At 46.0% G+C, this 18545-nt stretch overlaps 1 protein-coding gene across 1 annotated transcript in view; it reads left to right on the top strand.

The window, feature by feature from the left end:
* CSMD1 (CUB and Sushi multiple domains 1) overlaps nt 1-18545 on the top strand; it is a 1361167-nt gene that overhangs the window by 1298456 nt on the left and 44166 nt on the right. Inside the window, exons 57-60 of the mRNA XM_048497567.1 lie at nt 781-963; nt 2109-2285; nt 3382-3561; nt 18095-18268. Coding sequence (XP_048353524.1) covers nt 781-963; nt 2109-2285; nt 3382-3561; nt 18095-18268 — 714 coding nt within the window. The remainder of the gene's footprint in view (nt 1-780; nt 964-2108; nt 2286-3381; nt 3562-18094; nt 18269-18545) is intronic.

An 18545-nucleotide genomic window follows, 5' to 3' on the forward strand; every position in this document is an offset into this window, starting at 1 on the left:
TCCCTTCAGCTGCACACAAAATATCAGGTGTGAGCAGAGGGTGAAACTGACCAGATGGTTGGGTGGGAAACATAAGATGCCTCCTGATCTCTGCATTCCACACAGCCAGGCAGCCGACATCTTGCAGGCATCTTAGGGGGGAAAGGTACACTTTGAAGCATTTTTTTAGAAAGACATATTGAGCAAAAATAATGCATCCTAAGGATGTCTTGGGAAAAAGGCAGTGTGGAGTGTCTTTCCTGGATGCCTTTTATTACATCCTCATGACATCTTATTTCAGCTTTGCGGAGTGGACCATTGTGTTGCATTTCTACCGCATGGTGTTTTAACATTTCCTTAGTTTGTTCTGAAAATTAATTTATTGAGATGGTTCATTTGTGATCCATGCATTATCTGTTTGTTCCTGAAACCATTAGATCATCTATATGGCTTAGCAGCCAACAACCCAAAAGATAACTCAGGACTGACATTGGATATTCATCATAAGTATGGATATGGGAATCTCAGGAGAAGCACAATTGTATATTCATGCATCACTAATAATCTGAATATAGGTCTATGTGTTTTCCAAATGGGGGCATAACTATGCTGATTCCAGCACACATACCTTCTATCTTAAAAAGTGTGAAATCTTTTTTTTATCTGTTTGCCGTCAGAAGTCAAAGCAAATTAAAGAGCCATATGAAACGAACCCTGATTTTTAAGACAAATGATTTTACAGTATAGTGTAACCTTGAAACACTTTAACAGTTATTACTGTAGTTCTTTATATTTTCACAGGAAACAGCCCAGGATTTTGTGATGATCCTGGAGTACCATCTCATGGGAGTAGGCTTGGAGATGAGTTCAAGATAAAAAGTCTACTGCGTTTTTCCTGTGAAATGGGTTATCAGCTCAGAGGTTCCCCAGAAAGAGCATGTCTTCTTAATGGGTCATGGTCTGGTTTGCAGCCAGTGTGTGAAGGTTAGTAGTAACTATGACTTTCTTCATTGCCAAGTCATATAACTTCAGTTCCATAAACGCTGATGCTTTTATTTCAGAAAAGTACTTTGAATACATTTTGATGTGCACTAAAGAATTTACATAGTTTAAAACTTGTTTCTTAGACTGGCTTAATTTTGGTTAGATCATGCTCAATGTGATAAATGAACACAGAATTTATATTTGCTGGCTTGTGAGACTGATGGAAATGAGTTTGTCCTCTAAGGTACAGCTATTAAACTTAGGGAAAAAGAAAGCACAACTTACGGTCTCACTTTTTTTCAAGTTACATTCCTTCCAAAGCTGCTTAAAGACTGGATGTGACTGCAGGCTGCCAGTTATTCATCCATGGTTCACTGAAAAGTTTCTGGTTTTCCTTAAGACAATATGGGAAAAGTATTTGCCTTAAGACTGTTAAGCCAGAATCACAGAAAGACAAGATGTGTCATACATTAAGAATATGAGCTTCAGGCCAATTTAAAGCTGGGTTCTCATTTTGTCCTTTATTCACCTTTCTTTCCTTTGCCCAAAAGTTGCATATTCAGACAGGCCGTATGCATAGATTTTTACATACTTCGGCTGTTCACGTGCATTATTATCACCTGTTCTTTTTTCGACCAATAATCCATTGTATGTTTTCTTTCCCACCAGTAAAATGTTCCAGTGTTCTTACCCATGTAGAATTTATATGCATTATACACAAATGGGTCTACAGAACATTCATCCATGATGCTAAAAATTTTCATTTTAGCTTCTCTCACACTTTTATGTCATCTAGGAATTTCAATGCATATTGAAAGAACTCAGGATAGGAATAAAGTGAAAAACTGTAGGCATCTGCATGTCCATTAGGCATATATTCCAGTACTACAAATACTTTTATTGATCTCTCTGTCTCTCTCATTTTGTCTAACATATTTCCAAATTTATTCCAAAAGAAATATATTTACCATCTGTAAATAACAAAAAATAAAATTATAATGTAAGCTCAATAGGAAAAAGGGGTACTTTGGTCTTTGGAATTAACACATGCCATAAGTTATTGTTTTACCATTTTTGTCTGTATCCTTTTTTTATAATGGAGATCATACTGATTTTTTTTTCTTGCTTCCTCCCACATTTGACAGCTGTGTCTTGTGGAAATCCTGGGACGCCAGCCAATGGCAAGATAATATACAGTGATGGAATTTCATTCACAAGCTCCGTCATATATGCCTGTTGGGAAGGTTACAAAACGTCAGGGCTCACTACTCGGCACTGCACGGCCAATGGCACATGGACTGGCTCTACTCCAGATTGCACAGGTCTGGAACTGATGCCTTGTTAACTATATATTTTGGAAATGACAGAAATGTTTGTAGAACATATGTCACTTTTGTTGCAGGAAGAAAATATTTGGGAATAAATGCATGTTAAACAATACCATATTCAATAATGCCTTTCATACATACAGTTCAATCCTGAGCCTGTTTATACAGAAGCACCACTGCTTTCAATGGGTCTTATATTCCCTAGTAAATTTATCATTACATGCTTGGATTTATTTTGATAAAAGTACATCTATACTGTTCTGTGAAGAACAACTTTCTGACACTTGCTGTGACAGCAGTATTTTTAATGCACAGTGTTATTCCTATCTATACAATTTATAGTGGAGCACTATGCAGAGCTACTCCAGTCTAGGTTAATTGAAATCTATGGAATAACTTTGCATAGTACCACACTGTAAATAACAGTCTTTTAATGCTATTTTGTTTAATATCATTTAGGGTTTTTTATCATTTACATGTGAATTAAGAAACACCAAATTGTGACATTATCTTGCCTATTCTGATAGATAGCCTATGATGGAAGTAATCCAGATTTGGGGTTTAGGGCATATGCATTTATAATTAGGGACCTACAAAATAAATCAGAAAAAGACGTGCTGTGAAACAAACTAAAATGCAAACTAATTAAGGGAATGTGACTTGGGATTTGTACAGCTGTGTTTTATAAAACCTACACAGATTTAAATATCAGGTGGTTTCTGCAACTTGTGAACACACTTTTGAAGATCAGACTCATTGTTCGTAGCCCAGTGAGATTCTATGACCCCTGCTGGAAATTGCAGATGCACTAGCAAGAACTCCTAGTTTTATTTGTTCTCCAATATGACACCCCCGCCAACCACAATAAACACAAAGAGAGAAAGACTAATGAATGTAATACCTGCTCCATAGATTTAAAAGTCAATTTATGCTACTGTACAAATGTTAACAACTGTACACAGCTGTCTGTGGATTTCAGGATGACATCCATGATATGTACTCATTGCCATATGTATTAGGATTTGTAGGGGGCGTTTTTATTTTTTAAAATATCTTTACTAAACCCTTTTCCCTACTTTATTTACTTCAGTGATCAGTTGCGGGGATCCTGGTGAACTAGCAAATAGTATTCAGTTTGGGAATGATTTCACATTTAACAAGACGGTAACCTATCAATGCAATCCAGGATATTTAATGGAACCTGTTGGTGCATCTACGATACGCTGTACGAAAGATGGCACATGGAACCAGAGTAAACCCATTTGCAAAGGTATGGTCTTTCAGTAATTAATTCCACATGTTTCTAATGAATGTGATCTTTCTCATCAGCTGCTCAAATAAGCACAGGACAAAAGGTTTTAATATGTTTACAAACATAGTGACAGGGGGAGAGATATGATGAAATTGTGGAAAACATTCCTGCATTCCTCCCTTTCAGCACCTTAAAAAATTATTCCCACAATCATGGAACCTCTGCAGAGAAATAGTTGTGTGGATTGGGATGAGCTGTAGTGATGAAGATCAAGGGGAGAAATGGCTCCTCCTTTGTCTTTCACAAGCATAGGCCGTTTCCGCACGGGCGGAATATGGCTGCCTGGGGACGGCAAAAACGCTGTCCCCAGGCCGCCATTCGCACAGGGGGCGCAGCTGCATTGCAGCCGCGCCGCCCTCACGCCGCCCGACCGCCGCGAAGCCGGCGTTTCCCCAGAGCGCTCGGAAGCGCTCTTGTTGGGGAAATGCCGCCTCAAAGCCGCTGCCGAGCGAACGGCAGCGGCTTTGAGAAGCCTCCCCCCCCCTCGCTCTCGGCACTTACCTTGTCCCTGGGCCTCCGGCGCGTCGCTGAGGCCTGGGGACACGCCCCCCTGCCCTGCGCCGCTGGAGCAGGCACGCAGGGCCAGGGGGGCGTGTCCCCAGGCCTCGGTGACGCGCCGGAGGCCCGGGGACATGCCGGGTCAGCCAGGCGCCGGCGCTCCGTTGCACCGGCTGCCCATCTCTTTCTAGGACCGTCCGTGCGCACTGTCCTAGGATCATCGGGTCGGCGTCAAGTACGCCGACCCGGCCGCTTCCGCATTCGTGCGGAAACGGCCATAGTCTGCTGAGGAAAGGAATGGATTTCATCTATTTGCCCATGCTCGCTTCATAACATTGACCTACACAGCTCTTCTTCCACATAGATCTCATGATCCCAGGAATATCTTTCTGGGGAGTGGAAGGGGCTACAGAAATGGAGAGGAAAAACTCCATGTGCATTCCATATGTGATGACTGGATATATGCTACTGACATGGATCCGCCAGAGGACCACCTCCTGCTACAACTCAAAATGTTCCCCTGCAGAAATAGTACTCCAAGGAAACAGGCTTCCAGGAACAGTCTTGGGGGGAGGGGGAAGACTGCTACAGAAGGAGAGAACTGTTGAAAAAAAATCTTCCAGCAGGTCCAACCCATAATGAATATTTATTATTTATAATCTATAGCTTTGATTCTGAGGACTAAGCTAGCAATATAAAGTAACATGAGAGTTCCCTGCTTTATTATCATAGTTAACAGAGGTCTTTTCCATCCAGAATAAGCCATCAGAGGACGTCTTAAACAAACCCGTCCCTATTTTTATCCGCACAGCATGGACAAAAATATAACATTTGAGGAGACAGCCCCCCATGCATTTTATTTTTCCTGCCTGACTTAAATCTTTTTACTTTCATCTTCCCCTGCCAGCAATTTGCACTTGCCTGCTTTGTCACACCTGCCATTTTGTGAAAATCTCCTGGGACATTTGCTCTGCAGCATCACGGCCACCTGCCTTTCTACTGAATAAAGTATATGACTGAACTCTGCTCTTCTTGCTGATTTCAGCAATATGTAGTTTTGCCTTTTTTATTTTAGAGGACATGTTTTCAAAACTTCTCAGACTCAATATGAGGATTCTCAAATCATGTGTGTGAAGCCTCAATTAATCTTCTAATTAAAAAACAACAACAGCACAACTGTACATTGCCGAAATCAGCAAGAAGAGCTGAGTTCAATCATGTACTTTATTCAGTTAAAAGGCTGGCAGCCACAATGCCTGCAGAACAAACATTCCGGAGATCTTCAAAAAATGGTGGGCGCAATGGAGCAGACAAGTAGCAAATCACCAGTGGGGGAAAATGAAAGTAAAAAGACTTAAGTTGGGCAGGAAAAATAAACAGGGTTGCTGTCTGGACAGCATCAGGGAAAGTGTCTTCAACTCATTCGGCAGGGAAAAGATTGCTAGTTTAGCGATTTTTGAAAAACCTGGATTCGGAGAAAAAGCTCGACCTGAAAATGACTTGGGGAAGAAAGCTGTATGGAGTTCCTCCCCAAAACACTTTTTATAATGTCCTCAAGACTTTATATTTGTGCTGTGCAGAAAAGACCATGAGTGAGAACCATGATTAAAAAACAACAACCATGGAGCAAGGAGTATTTGAAAAATAAGTAGGAATAGCAAAGAGCTACAGTTATTATTATTATTATTATTATTTATTGAGCTTTTATACCGCCCCATCCCCGAAGGGCTCTGGGCGGTGCACAGCATAGAAGGCGACAATGTAAGCAGTTAAAACATTTAAAAGCAGCGAAAACATAAAAACATTTCTAATAAATGTAATAAGTTACAATAAGATAGGTGGCGTTCAGCAATCTACCATTTTAGTTCCCTCCCCTCCCCTGGGGGGGGGGGAATCCCATGTTCCAGTCTAAAAATTCCCTCCCCCTTCCAAGAGGGAGGAGTGGCGAGTCTAAGATGACATCTGACCCTGATATCAGGGCCGGAGGAGGGGGCACCATCAACGGCCGGTGCCTCCGAAGGCCCGGCGGAACAGCTCCGTCTTACAGGCCCTGCGGAACTCACCGAGGTCCCGCAGGGCCCGGACAGTTGGAGGGAGAGCGTTCCACCAGGCCAGGGCCAGAGCCGTAAAGGCTCTGGCCCGTGTGGAGGCCAGCCGTATCGCCGAGGGGCCAGGGACCACCAGTAGATTGGCCTCAACTGATCGAAGAGGCCGTGCCGGGACATATGGGGTGATGCGGTCTCGAAGATACGATGGTCCCAGGCCGCGTAAGGCCTTAAAGGTCAATACCAGCACCTTGAAGATGATCTGGAATTCCACCGGAAGCCAGTGCAGCTGGCGCAATATAGGCTGGATGTGATCCCAGGTGGCGCTACCTGCCAGCAAGCGCGCTGCTGCGTGCTGGACCAGTTTTAGTCTCCGGATCAAACGCAAGGGAAGGCTCGCGTAGAGCGAGTTACAATAGTCTAATCTGGAGATGACCGTTGTGTGGATCACAGTGGCTAAGTCCGCTTGGGAGAGGAAGGGCGCCAGCCGTCGGGCCTGACAAAGGTGGAAAAAAGCAGCCCGGGGTTGTATGGGCCACCTGGGTCTCCATTGATAGAGACAAATCCAGGTGGACCCCCAGGCTGCGAACGGAGGGGGTCGGCGCCAAAGTGGCCCCCTCCCACACCGGCGGCTGGAAAGACCCTCCCCCCCTTCACGGCCAAGCCAGAGGATCTCCGTCTTCGATGGATTCAGTTTTAACCTGCTCTGCCTTAACCAACCAGCGACCGCCTCCAAACAGTGCTGTAGAGCCGCAGCGGCGGTTGCTCCCCCCTCCATCAACAGAACGAGCTGTGTGTCATCTGCATACTGATGACAGACCAGCCCGAAACTCCGTACCAGCTGAGCAAGGGGTCGCATATAGATATTAAATAGCGGGGATAATAGTGCCCCCTGGGGTACACCGCATTGGAGCGGGCACTTCCGGAGGCTTGATCCCCGCATCTCACTTGCTGGCTCCGGCCCCGGAGAAACGAGGTAATCCATTGAAGGACAGTGCCTCGCGACTCCAGAGGCAGCCAGGCGGTGGGTCAAAAGGTCGTGGTCGACCACGTCAAACGCTTCGCGGTGAGATCTAACAACACCAGCAGCGCCGATCCGCTTCGGTCTAGCTGAATACGGAGATGTATCTGTGACGGCGACGAGAACAGTCTCCGTCCCATGCCCAGCACGGAAGCCGGACTGGAAGGGGTCGAAAGCCGATGTGTCATCCAGAAAACCTTGAAGCTGCTCCAACACCACTCTCTCAATTACCTTCCCCAGAAACGAAAGATTCGAAACAGGGCGGTAATTGGCCAGATCCCTCGGATCTAACGGTGGTCTTTTAGGAGTGGGTGGACCACTGCCTCCTTCAACCCATCCGGGAAGGTTCCTTGCTCAAGGGAACCCTTGATTATGCTCAACAGATGGGTTTAAGTAGCTCCGCCCGGCAGGTTTTCACAAGCCAGGACGGGCACGGATCCAGAGGACAGGTAGTAGGTCTAACAGCAGCTAAGGCTCTGTCGACAGCGGCTTCAGAGAGCAGGGAAAACTGGGCCAAACAAGGGCCTGAAGATGGCAAGGGAGTCTCCAGTTCACTAATTGTAGCCAATGTGGACGGAAGGTCGTGGCGGAGCGACGCAATCTTATCCGCAAAAAAGCTCATAAATGCCTCACAGCTGATGCTCAATTGAGAATTTGAAGATCTCTCTGATAAGGAGGTCAATGACCGAATTATGCGAAACAATTGCGCTGGGCGGGAGCTAGCGGATGCGAGGGAGGAGGAGAAGAAAGCCCTCTTCACTTCCTTCGTCGCCACCTCATAGGCTTTCATAAGCGTCCTATAAGATGTTCGCGCAGCTTCGTCGCGAGTTTTCCTCCACGCTCGCTCTAGACGTCTATTCCGTTTACATCTGACGCAACTCCTCAGTATACCATGGAGCGCGACGTAGATGGGGACGTAGAGGGCGCCGGGGGGCAACAGCATCGATGGCATCGGAGAGCCGGGAATTCCAGTCCTCCACTTGCTCATCGAGCGTGCCGGCGGGTTCAGGGTCCCGCAGAGCATTCAGGAAACCAAGTGGATCCATAAGTCTCCGCGGGCGGGCATAAATCAGCCCGTCGCCTAGACGGGGGTGATGCGGCAAGTCCACCCGGACCTTCAGGGCATAATGGTCGGACCATGGCGCTCTTTCAGTAGAGGATACGACCAAATTTATCCCCGACCCGAAGACCAAATCCAGCGTGTGCCCAGCCTCATGGGTGGGGCCAGAGTTTATTAAGGAGAGGCCTAGCGTCGCCATGGATGACACTAGGTCCGCAGCACGGCTGTAACCACATGAGGCGGCATCGACATGGACGTTGAAGTCCCCCAAAACAATAAGCTTGGGGAACCGCAACGCCCAGTCCGACACCACCTCCAGCAGCTGTGGCAGGCCGTTTCCCGGTGCGCTAGGCGACCGGTACACCAGGAGAACGGCCAACCTCTCCGGGGCCAACCACTCCAGGCCGACACATTCCATGCCGGTGACCTCCGGGACGGGGACTGCCCTAAAGGGAATAGAATCACGGATGAACAATGCCACACCGCCCCCCCGGCCCTGTGTTCGCGATTGGTGGAGGCACGCGAAACCTGGGGGCGCAACTTCGCCCAAGGCGACGGTCTCACCTTCGCGCACCCAGGTCTCGGTGATACATGCCAGGTCCACCTGTTGGGCTCCGAGAAAATCTCGGAGCACCATGGTCTTATTATTGATGGACCTGGCATTAATTAACACCAAAGATGAAGCAGAGTGTCCCTGATCCCGACCACCATCATTTCTCAGGATAGGTCGGAGGTCAGAAGGCAGACGAGCATAGTTATATCTCGTGTGTCTTCTATCATATGGCCGGCCAGCTTACCGCCAGTATATCTCCACCCCGGCCCCATCACGTTATAGGGATCCCAGCCCCAGAATTGGTGCCCCAATGACTCTGCCAAACCTCCCTCTTGCCTAAAAAGCCTGACAAGCACCCTACAGAATATCTAACACAGTTAGTTAAGCTAGTCTTATCCTATCAACCCCAGCCTAAGGACCTCAGTCTAAGTTGCAAGGGCTATAGAAGCAGATTCATTTTCCTTGTTCCCAAAAGTATGTGCAGTAAACAAAATTATGAGAAAGTTGCAGATATCTTTTTAAGTAAGTGAGGTAGGATTGAAGGGGTTACAGCTGCTTGAAGAGCAGAGCAGCACATACTAATAGTGCCAAGTAAAATTAGGCTGTCCTGATAACTTGGTTCCTGTAGGCCGAAAAACATAGTAACCAATCCAGCCAACATAAACTTTTCAGTGATAGAGCACACAGAATCATTAAGTCCCTGGCGTTTCTCATTAAAAAGATATTGTGATGCAGTTGCATCCTGTAATTCCAATAGACAAAATCACACCAACATGACAGCTAGCTTTGATCTCCGGATGGAGAAACCAGAAAGGCTATGGAAATTTACCCAACACAAGATAGGAGCCAACTGGCCACTTCAAAGGGTTAAGAGTCATATGGCAAAGTGGGGAGTTTTCCTGAGATGCAGAGGACAAAGGGGAGCAGCATTCCATCATGAACCTAGCCTGGAGAAGCATCTCTATTGGCTTGGGATCTAAACAAGAACAACAATGGGCTTAGCTGAGAAATCTCTGTAACTGAAGTTTATTTTTATTTCTTTGTTTTGAATTTTCACAATAAAATCCTTGAGAACTCAGCTGGTTTGGAGTTATTGGAAGAAAGAAGCCAGGTTTTACAGAAACAAACGTGGCTCTCCCAGGCTTGATTTCGTCATATAATAGCAGCGATAAGGGAGTTGACCTCCACTAATCCTGGCTATTTGTCATAGATATCATGTAACACATTTGGATATTTGACTTTTTTTAAAAAAAGTCAGGAAACTATAAAGTTCTGAAACTATTAAATATAGTATTGGAGTTTTTTTTAAAAAATTGGATGTGTTTTTGAAACAGATGCATTATTCAGTTCTCATTGAAAAGAATGGGATTTGAAAGGCTTTAACTTTGGCTGGATCATCCCCATTCTTTGGTATAATTAAGGTTTCAGCTTCCTTCAGTAGGATATTGCAATTGTCATTGTATCCTCTGCTTAAAAAGTATTTCTAAGTATCGCTTCTGTGACCTTTTGGAATTGGAAAATATTATGTGTTGAAACCCATTTACAAATTAAAGGGGGGGGGCTTGCCAGTAATAGCATGGATTCCTGTAAAATAAAAAATGCAATACTTTTAAGAAGCTAGGTATAATGCAGTACAGATAAGTTTACTTAGCAAAACCATGTTTGCCCTTTCTCCAAATTATGAAAATTAAGTATTAAAGTTGACATTTAAGAAGAAATATATTCACTTTAAGTTGTGTTAATATAGAAGGAAAAATTATATTAGTATGGGATTTCTTTGAAGTGCTTTGCTAGCTTTTTTGTTTCTTGAGGTTCAGTATATGTTGAAAATGATCAATCTGTGATGATAGGTAGGCAGACATTATAGTGTTTAGCCCGACAAATCCATTCCATTAATGGTTGCACTTTCCTTCTGTGTAAGTAGCCCTTTGCTGATGCAAGAGACCTTTGCCACTGGATCCATAGAATAAAATCCATTATTTTCTTCAATTTATCACATGGAAATTCTACATTTACACTTCTTCCAAGACCTTAGTTAGAGTAGCCTACATTTCTCATTTTGGCCACTCAACTATCCCTTTGAGTTAAATTAGCTGAGAGACAGTGACTTTTCCAAGCTTCACCTTGACCACTAGTGATCTTAATCACTGAGGTGGGATTTGAAGCAAAACCTCCAACATACTTCGCCGCATCATCTTAGGACACATGTTCAGAACCATGAGAGGAAGGAATGAGTAAGATCATGTCCACTGTCCCCGCTTTTAACCTATATGCATTTACACAAGGGAGTGAAAGTTTATATATTACACAAGGGAGTGAAAGTTCATATATTCATAAAAATATACATATTCATAAAATTATAACATAGATGTGGGAGACTCATGGGGGAGGAAATTTCATCCCTTTTTTCTCTTTTATATTCTCCACTGGGTTCACTTTTCGCCACATCCCCCAGCCCTTCCCCATACTTTTTTAACCCATTATTGCTTTCACTGCTTCTGCTACTCCCCAGCCAGCACTTTCTTTCCCTTCATGCCCGTCACCTCCCAATTCTCTCCTACGTCTGTTGCCTTCACAAGTCCTCTCCACCACCTCCCATTTGGTATCATTGCATCTCTGATCTCAGTGGGCATCTCTCTGTCTCTCTCTCTTTTTTTTTTGCAAACATGGAGGTTTCCCAGGACTGTCAAAAAAAATTGGTGGATTTTTAAATTAGCAGTCTGTGCCCATGATCTGTATTAGATATTACCACAGGGTCTCTCCATGATAACCCTTAAAAAGGAAGGACCCCTAGTATAATATATTGTTACTGAGAAATGTTACTACTCCCATCGAAGTTTTTAGATTCCTTTATTATTCTCTGATAATAAGACTGAACATAGTTGCCAAACTATGTTGTTTAAGGTGTAAGTGTAAGGAATTCCATAGACGCAGAAATAAAAGGCTTTGGGAGTAAAAGTCCATTTATTAAGACATCTTAGAAAGCTCAAGTACACGCAGTGGCAGAGATAGCACTTCCCGTAGAAGCACAGGTTATAGTACCAGTCACCCCATCCCCCCCTCCCTGCTCCCCATGGGAACAGAGCTATCTCCAGCATAGGAATAAAGGAGTCTCGCCCGTGCATCTATTTGTCGCCCGGGCTGTGGAGATACTCAAGGTTACTTCACCATCAACACCATTGAATCCTTTACACTCTGCCTCCCCTAAAGACCCCTTCCCCAGGTTTTGTCGCGGAAAATTTGTGATTGAAAAGCAACTTAATAAATTGGGAGGCTACCAATGTTTTGGAATAAACCCATTGATTATACCCAGAGGAATATCCGCGTAGAAACTAAATACAGCGTTTGCGATTAGCGAGAGTCCAGGATAGCGTCAATTTCACCATGGTGTATTGCATCAATAATAGTGATTGGGGGCCTCTCGGTGAATTAGTGCCAGGCATCGGGCGGGAGCCTCCTTGACAGCTGGAATGGAAGACAGGATGGATGTTGCTAAGAGGTTAGGCAAATCTAAGCCCGGGCAGTGACATCATTAATCACTTTAGTAATCTGAAAGGTCCCTGATCTCTTGCCAAGTTTTGGAATATCTATGCGTCTCTGAAGAATTTTTTTTGTAGATAAATACCCAGGAGCCCTGCATGAGAGGAAATCCAGCCGGTGTTTATCCGCTGCAGTTTTAGGAGTCCTTTGCTTGTTGTAAGGCGGTCTGGACCGACTTCCATCCCTCGACTAGGGATGAAATCCATTGATGAGAATTGCAGAGTCCCAAAGCAGCTCGCGGTGGATTTGTGGCAGCGGAAGGAAGCGACCAGACACAATTTCAGGGGTTTTCTTTGTATACTATGAACCGCATTGTTGTAGAGGTACTCCATAAGCGAATAAGCTTCGCGCAATTATCTTGGTGGTAGTTGGTGCTCTTTCGCGTAAATACTGCTCTAGGGTTCTGTTAGTTCTCTCCGTCTCGCCCGTCACTTTGAAACGTGTTGAAGCGGCAGGCGACTAACTTAAAAGCGGCAGAACAGGATGAATTACTTGATGGAGACCACTATACTTGAGGAAGCGAGAATGGAAGCCGGTAAACATGTTGAATAAACAGCGTGCCAACAGGCGGAGGGATGGAAGCATGGAATAAATAGACGCTGAGAATAAGTCTACCACCACCCATAAAACCGTATTGCCATGACTTTCGGGCAAATCTGTAATGAAATCCATGGAGATGACTTCCCAAAGGCTACGGGAAGGTTTCAATAGTCCATAGGGCTCCGGGATAGTTTGGCTTCCTGCACAAGCCGAGCAGCCTTTAATGTATGCCTCAATGTCTTTGCGCATTCGCGGCGCCGCAAGGCTTTGCCCGGCGAATTAAGTGCAGAAGTTTTCAAAAGCCAAAATGTCCAGCGAGCAGACGCCATTGGCTTCAAGAACGCGGAGGAGGCCGTACCTTTATTCCCCTCGCCAAATACATTCTCCAAGCGCGTTGAGTCTCCTTAGGCGCTGGGCTCATACAGCCCATACTCCAATTCCGCAGGAAAGGAGCGAGACTGAAGACGAGGGTGGAGAGGAGAAGTGGGCGTTTGAGATCGGTGACAGCCGCTAACTGGAGGGTAGAACAGTGCGTGGAATGTCGCAAATGGGCAGCCGCCCTCGGGTATTGGCGGAAGCGCGTCGTAGTTGTTGGTTTCCCAGGGGAAAAATGGACTGTAAAGAAAGCGAGAAAAAATCATTGCTGAAGTTGTTTTGCGCGGTTTATCTTGAGGGGGGGTGAAGAGCTGCCAGGTTTTATGATCCGACCAAGCTTGAAAGGTGCTTAGCCCCTCCAGCCAGTGGCGCCAAGTGGAAAGTGCTGCTTTGATGGCCGCAGTCTCCTTGTCTCCTGGTCAGTTGAGTTGACACCAGAAATTTTTAAGATTAAGTAAGCACCGCAGGAACCAGTCTACCATCTTTATTTTTTTCTGCAACAGGGCTGCGGTAGCTGTCGAAGCGTCCACGTGAACCACAAGCGGGAGATCCGGGTCAGGGTGCTTTAAGTTAGGATTCGATTGATAGCGAATTTTAATAGTTGAAAGGTGTTTGACATTTCTCAGACCAGAAAGGGGCCGGGCTTGGCCCGGACAGTGGATCTTTACCCTTAGTAAGTAAGAGGTCTGTGAGAGGAAGTGATTCAGCAAATTGGGGTATAAAATCGCGATAAAAGTGGCAAACGCCAAAGCGACTACAAGGAGTTCTTTGCGGTTGAAATTTGAGAGAACGAAACCATTGGAGAGGACTGCTTCAATTTCGGCAGGATCCATTGTTAAGCCCTCGAGGCTGAGATCCGGTAACAAATAGTCCAATGGAGGTCGTTGAAACAGCATTTTGGAAGTTTAGCAAAGAGAGTTGTAAAGCAAGCGTTTCAATACCTCTCGAACCAATATTCCGCCATCTTCTATAGTTTGCTGGTAGATACAAGCGTCATCTAAAATTATGCAACCGCCATGTACGGTAAATCGGGGCTTGGTTTAGTAGGGCGCTAGCTCAGGGGCCCCTTGCTTGGAGTAATTCAAATATTCCAACTGTCGAAAACTTTTGTTCAAGCATGATCGGGTGTTTCTTATCCTTCAGTTCTTGGCTCTTGTAGTAGCTTCCTCTCGGGTCCGATTTGGTAAAAATGAGTCTTTGCGTCTAAAGGGTCCATGAGTCGAAGGCCGAGATAATTTATTGGACCCAGGAGACGCTGCAAGACCCTCAGATATTCTGTGCGAAGCCATTAAAGACCCGTCTTTTTCGCGGCAAACAGGGCATTGTGTGTGTTTGGTAGCCCGCCGTCTAGACCGAACGGGTTCACCTCCAGAAATAAAGTTCCTTGTCCTCCATTGGACTCCTCTTGGTGGAGTTCTACACTTGGTGGTTGGCACTCAGTTTGTGACCGTTTACAGTCAATTGTCTCGCTGAGGTGGCAACTGAGTGGTCCTGCTCCTGAAAACTCTAAACAGATCCTGATGGTGGGATGCCAATAGAATCGGGGAGCAATCACTAGAGGGAAGCCAGAGGGGTGTGTGTCGGAAGCATTTGGGTTTCTTCCCAATTCATGTGTTCACCACAGGGAGGGTCAGTGGTCTAGGATCCTTTCTTTCAAATGAATTTTTTTGGTTCCTTCATGGCAGCAAAGGCAAAACTATGGAGTGTTTGGCCACTGAAAGCCGTAAATATTTTCCTCCAGCTAATTCCGGCGCAACGGAGGAGAACCGTATGTTTGTACTGGGCGGAATCATAGAACTCGAGGGCCGTCCATTTGGAGTGAATGGTATCTGGAAGCAGCCAGGGGTGGTCTGGAGCTAAACTCCTCTACCACCTGGGCGCATTAAGCAGGAGCAGCGGAATCCACAAAGGGCGAGCTATAATCAGTGTGTTTAAGCGGGAGTTGGCCAAGAAATGTGAACAGTAATGGGAAGCGCTGCCTACTCGCGTCAGAAATTAGGGCCCATGTCCATGGGGGGGCTGAAGGCAAACAGCGCCCCTCCCCTCTGGTAGCCCCAACCAGACCGCCAGGCGAGAGCCAGTGGGAAGCGTCTGACCTCGCACGTGGTAGTTTGGCCCGGCCAGTGCATGAACTAGGAAGCGGTTGGTTTGCCCCAGGACGGTTGGCGGCTAGATGACCTGAGCCTCGCAGTAAAGAACACAACTTAAATGCGGCGGCGGTCAGGAACTGGACTTGGTAGAATGACTGGAAGCGTTGAGTGGACACAGTAGCGGTAGTTTTAAGTGGCCTCAGCAATGGCGATATTCCAGCGAGGGGCATGCCAGGACTGGCTGGATCAATCTGCAATGGTAGAGGGCCGATTAAAAAACTGCAGGATTTCCGTAGTTTGCTGTCCCACAGCATCAAAGAGAAGTATTAAGCATTTCATGCGTTCAGGCCCTCAAGGAGAGATGCGAGCAGCCGCCCATACGGAAATTCCGCGGACAAATTCTGCAAGCGAACGGTTGCCTTGCTGGATAGTTTTGATAGTGCGGATAGCTTCATTCACCGGCATGCTGGATCTTGAAAGCGCTCTTAAAGCTTGGAGGAATGGGCGCATAGAAGTCCTCATCCTGCAAATCAAAACAGTCTGAACCAGTCGTACTGCCCATCCAGGATGACGATGTCCGTATTTTAGCGTTCAGACCGGTATAGTCATCATAGTCTTCCAGAGTAGGCATTGAGTTTGCAAGATGAAGTAGGGAAGTTTGGAAGCGGTCCATCAAAAGCGGGCTGGTATCGGCGATAGTAGCCCGTTCGGCGAAGCTCTTAGCGCCTGCTGAGAATTAATTTAAGCTGGTTGACGAGTTGAGCGGCAAAGCTGTTATTATGCGAGGGGAAGGCGATAGAGCTGGCGGTGCGCTGGCGTTTAGTGGCAGGACCCAGATGCGGTAACCCCCCACAACTTCCGGCGTCAATGTAACTGCGCAAACTTCCAACAGGAGCCCCTGGTCTGCCTCCATGATTCCCTCTCCGCGCAGCCAGCTCCTCTCGCTAACGAGTCAATGCATAGTGCGCATGCAAAAGCAGCTTTTCCCGTTCCTAACCGTAGTTAGGTCCCGTTTAGAGGCTTCAGGTACGCGGAGTTCACTTTCGTAGCAGAGCCTGAAGCGGCTTTTCGCGTTGCGTTAATAAATCCGGTCTGGACTGTTCCGGGACTTTATCATGGACTGACAGATTCTGGGCATATTATTGGCTCGTTGGAAGCGTCTTTGGCGGTCCTTTCGAGCTGGACTTCTTTTCGCGTTGCTGGTGTTCCGGTCCTCTGCAGGTTTGCGCTCTTGCCTTTCAGCGGTCCTCCACCATAGCTGGCGTTACGGTTCCATGCGGCAGGCGTCAGTCGCCCACTTCCTCATCCCAGTCTTCTCTGATGGGAGAGGAAACCCGGTCGACTGAATTGCAGGCTTTCTTCAGACTCTTAGTCATCAGGAAGCGAGCCATCCCGGAGACTACGTATGCGCCGTATGCGGTGGCTCGAGCACAGGTCGTTGGCGGACGGGATGGGGGGGGTCGATTGGGAAGCGATGCGGATACCCCTCCCAATTCAGGTTGAGTCGGTGTCAACTGGGCAGACTGATGCTGTGCTGCGGTGGTTCATGGGAGCATCGCAAAATCTGAGGATCCAGGAATGGTTCAAGTAGTTCCTGGGTTGCGCATGAAAGGTGGTCAAACCCGTCTCCTCCATGACAGGTTGCATCTGAGGTTTGTAATCCACCACCTTGGGTAGAGATCCGATCCTGGTATTTCGATCATGAATGGCGCCCCAACGTCATAAAGAGTCCCCATCGTGGAGTAATCCGTCCCTCTACCGTTCCAGGTAAGGAAGACTTCGTGCTGATGCGAGGAGACGGGGAAAGGAAACCACCAGCGAGCCCGTTCTCCTGCCGGTTCTCAGATCAAGAAGACCCTCTTTGGGGCTACCGCTTTTGACTCGCAATCTTCGTCAAACCTCTCCATGCCAAGACAAAGAGGTCCACTGCACAAAATATGGAATAGATAGGATTCCTGCCACAGTAAAGATTTCCATAGGCATGTGAAATAAAGGCTTTGGAGTAAAGTCCATTTATTAAGACATCTTAAGAAGCTCAGAAGTACCGCGGTAACTTGGGAATGGCACTTCCGCCAGAAGCACGGGTTATAATACCAGTCCGCCATCCCCTTCCATGGGTTAGGCTTCATCTCCCGCGCAAAGATAAAGTCTCCGCCGATGCATCTGGCCCATTGCCCGGGCTGTGGAATGCACTCAAGGTTACTTCACCATCAACACCATTGAATCCTTTACAGTAAGTCATGTTTCTTTTAACAGACGCAACTCAACGTACAGAGTCTCTGTTCTATGAAAAACAGCACTCAGCCTACAAATTCTGTACAAATAAGTTTGTGTATTACATTTGTTAAATTAGATTATATGTAAAATACTGCCTCTTTTGAAATGAATAATAAATTCATATATTCCTGTCATACCATATCTGACATAGCAACCTCATACAGTTTTCAGGGCAAGAGACAGTTTGCCCTTGCCTAACTCTGCATCATGCCCCTGGTATTCTTTGGAGATCTCCCATCCAAATCCAGCCAGAGACAGGGCTGAGAGTATGTGATGGCCAAGGTCACCCAGCAAGCTTCCATTCTGTGAGTGGGGATTTGAATCTGGATTAATCTCTAGTCCTTAATCAATACATTGCAGTGGCTATCAACAATGTGTGTTACTTAAAACCATATACTTCATTCAGATTTGTTATACATTATAATTGCTATATTTTAGTTACAAGTGTAACTAATGCTGTATTAAAATATTTTTTAATGTTTTTCTGCATAGCCATCACATGTGTCCCACCTCCCCCGGTGCAATATGGAAAGGTGGAAGGGTCAGATTTCCATTGGGGTTCTAGTGTAAGTTACAGCTGTGCTGATGGGTATCAGCTTTCCAATTCTGCTATTCTTTCTTGCGAAGGACAAGGAATATGGAGAGGAGATGTTCCACAGTGCCTGCGTAAGTTTTTTTAAATTGTTTTTTAAAATACATCCAGTCCTATCATAGATTCTTGCTGGTAGAATTGATGAAGTTACCTAGGATCTGATGAAGAATTCTTATGCATGGCCAAAGCAGATAAAATGACAACTATGGGCCTTTGAGCTGCCCTTCCAAACACAGTTGAGGACTGATAAAGTAGGAAATACTGGGTCTTTTGAAGTGAATAATATGCGAATCTTTCACCCATCACATGCATCACAATTATTAAAACTTGAATACTGTGTGCATAGAACCC

This window comes from Sphaerodactylus townsendi, linkage group LG01, assembly GCF_021028975.2.
Source record: "Sphaerodactylus townsendi isolate TG3544 linkage group LG01, MPM_Stown_v2.3, whole genome shotgun sequence".
NCBI lineage: Eukaryota > Metazoa > Chordata > Lepidosauria > Squamata > Sphaerodactylidae > Sphaerodactylus > Sphaerodactylus townsendi.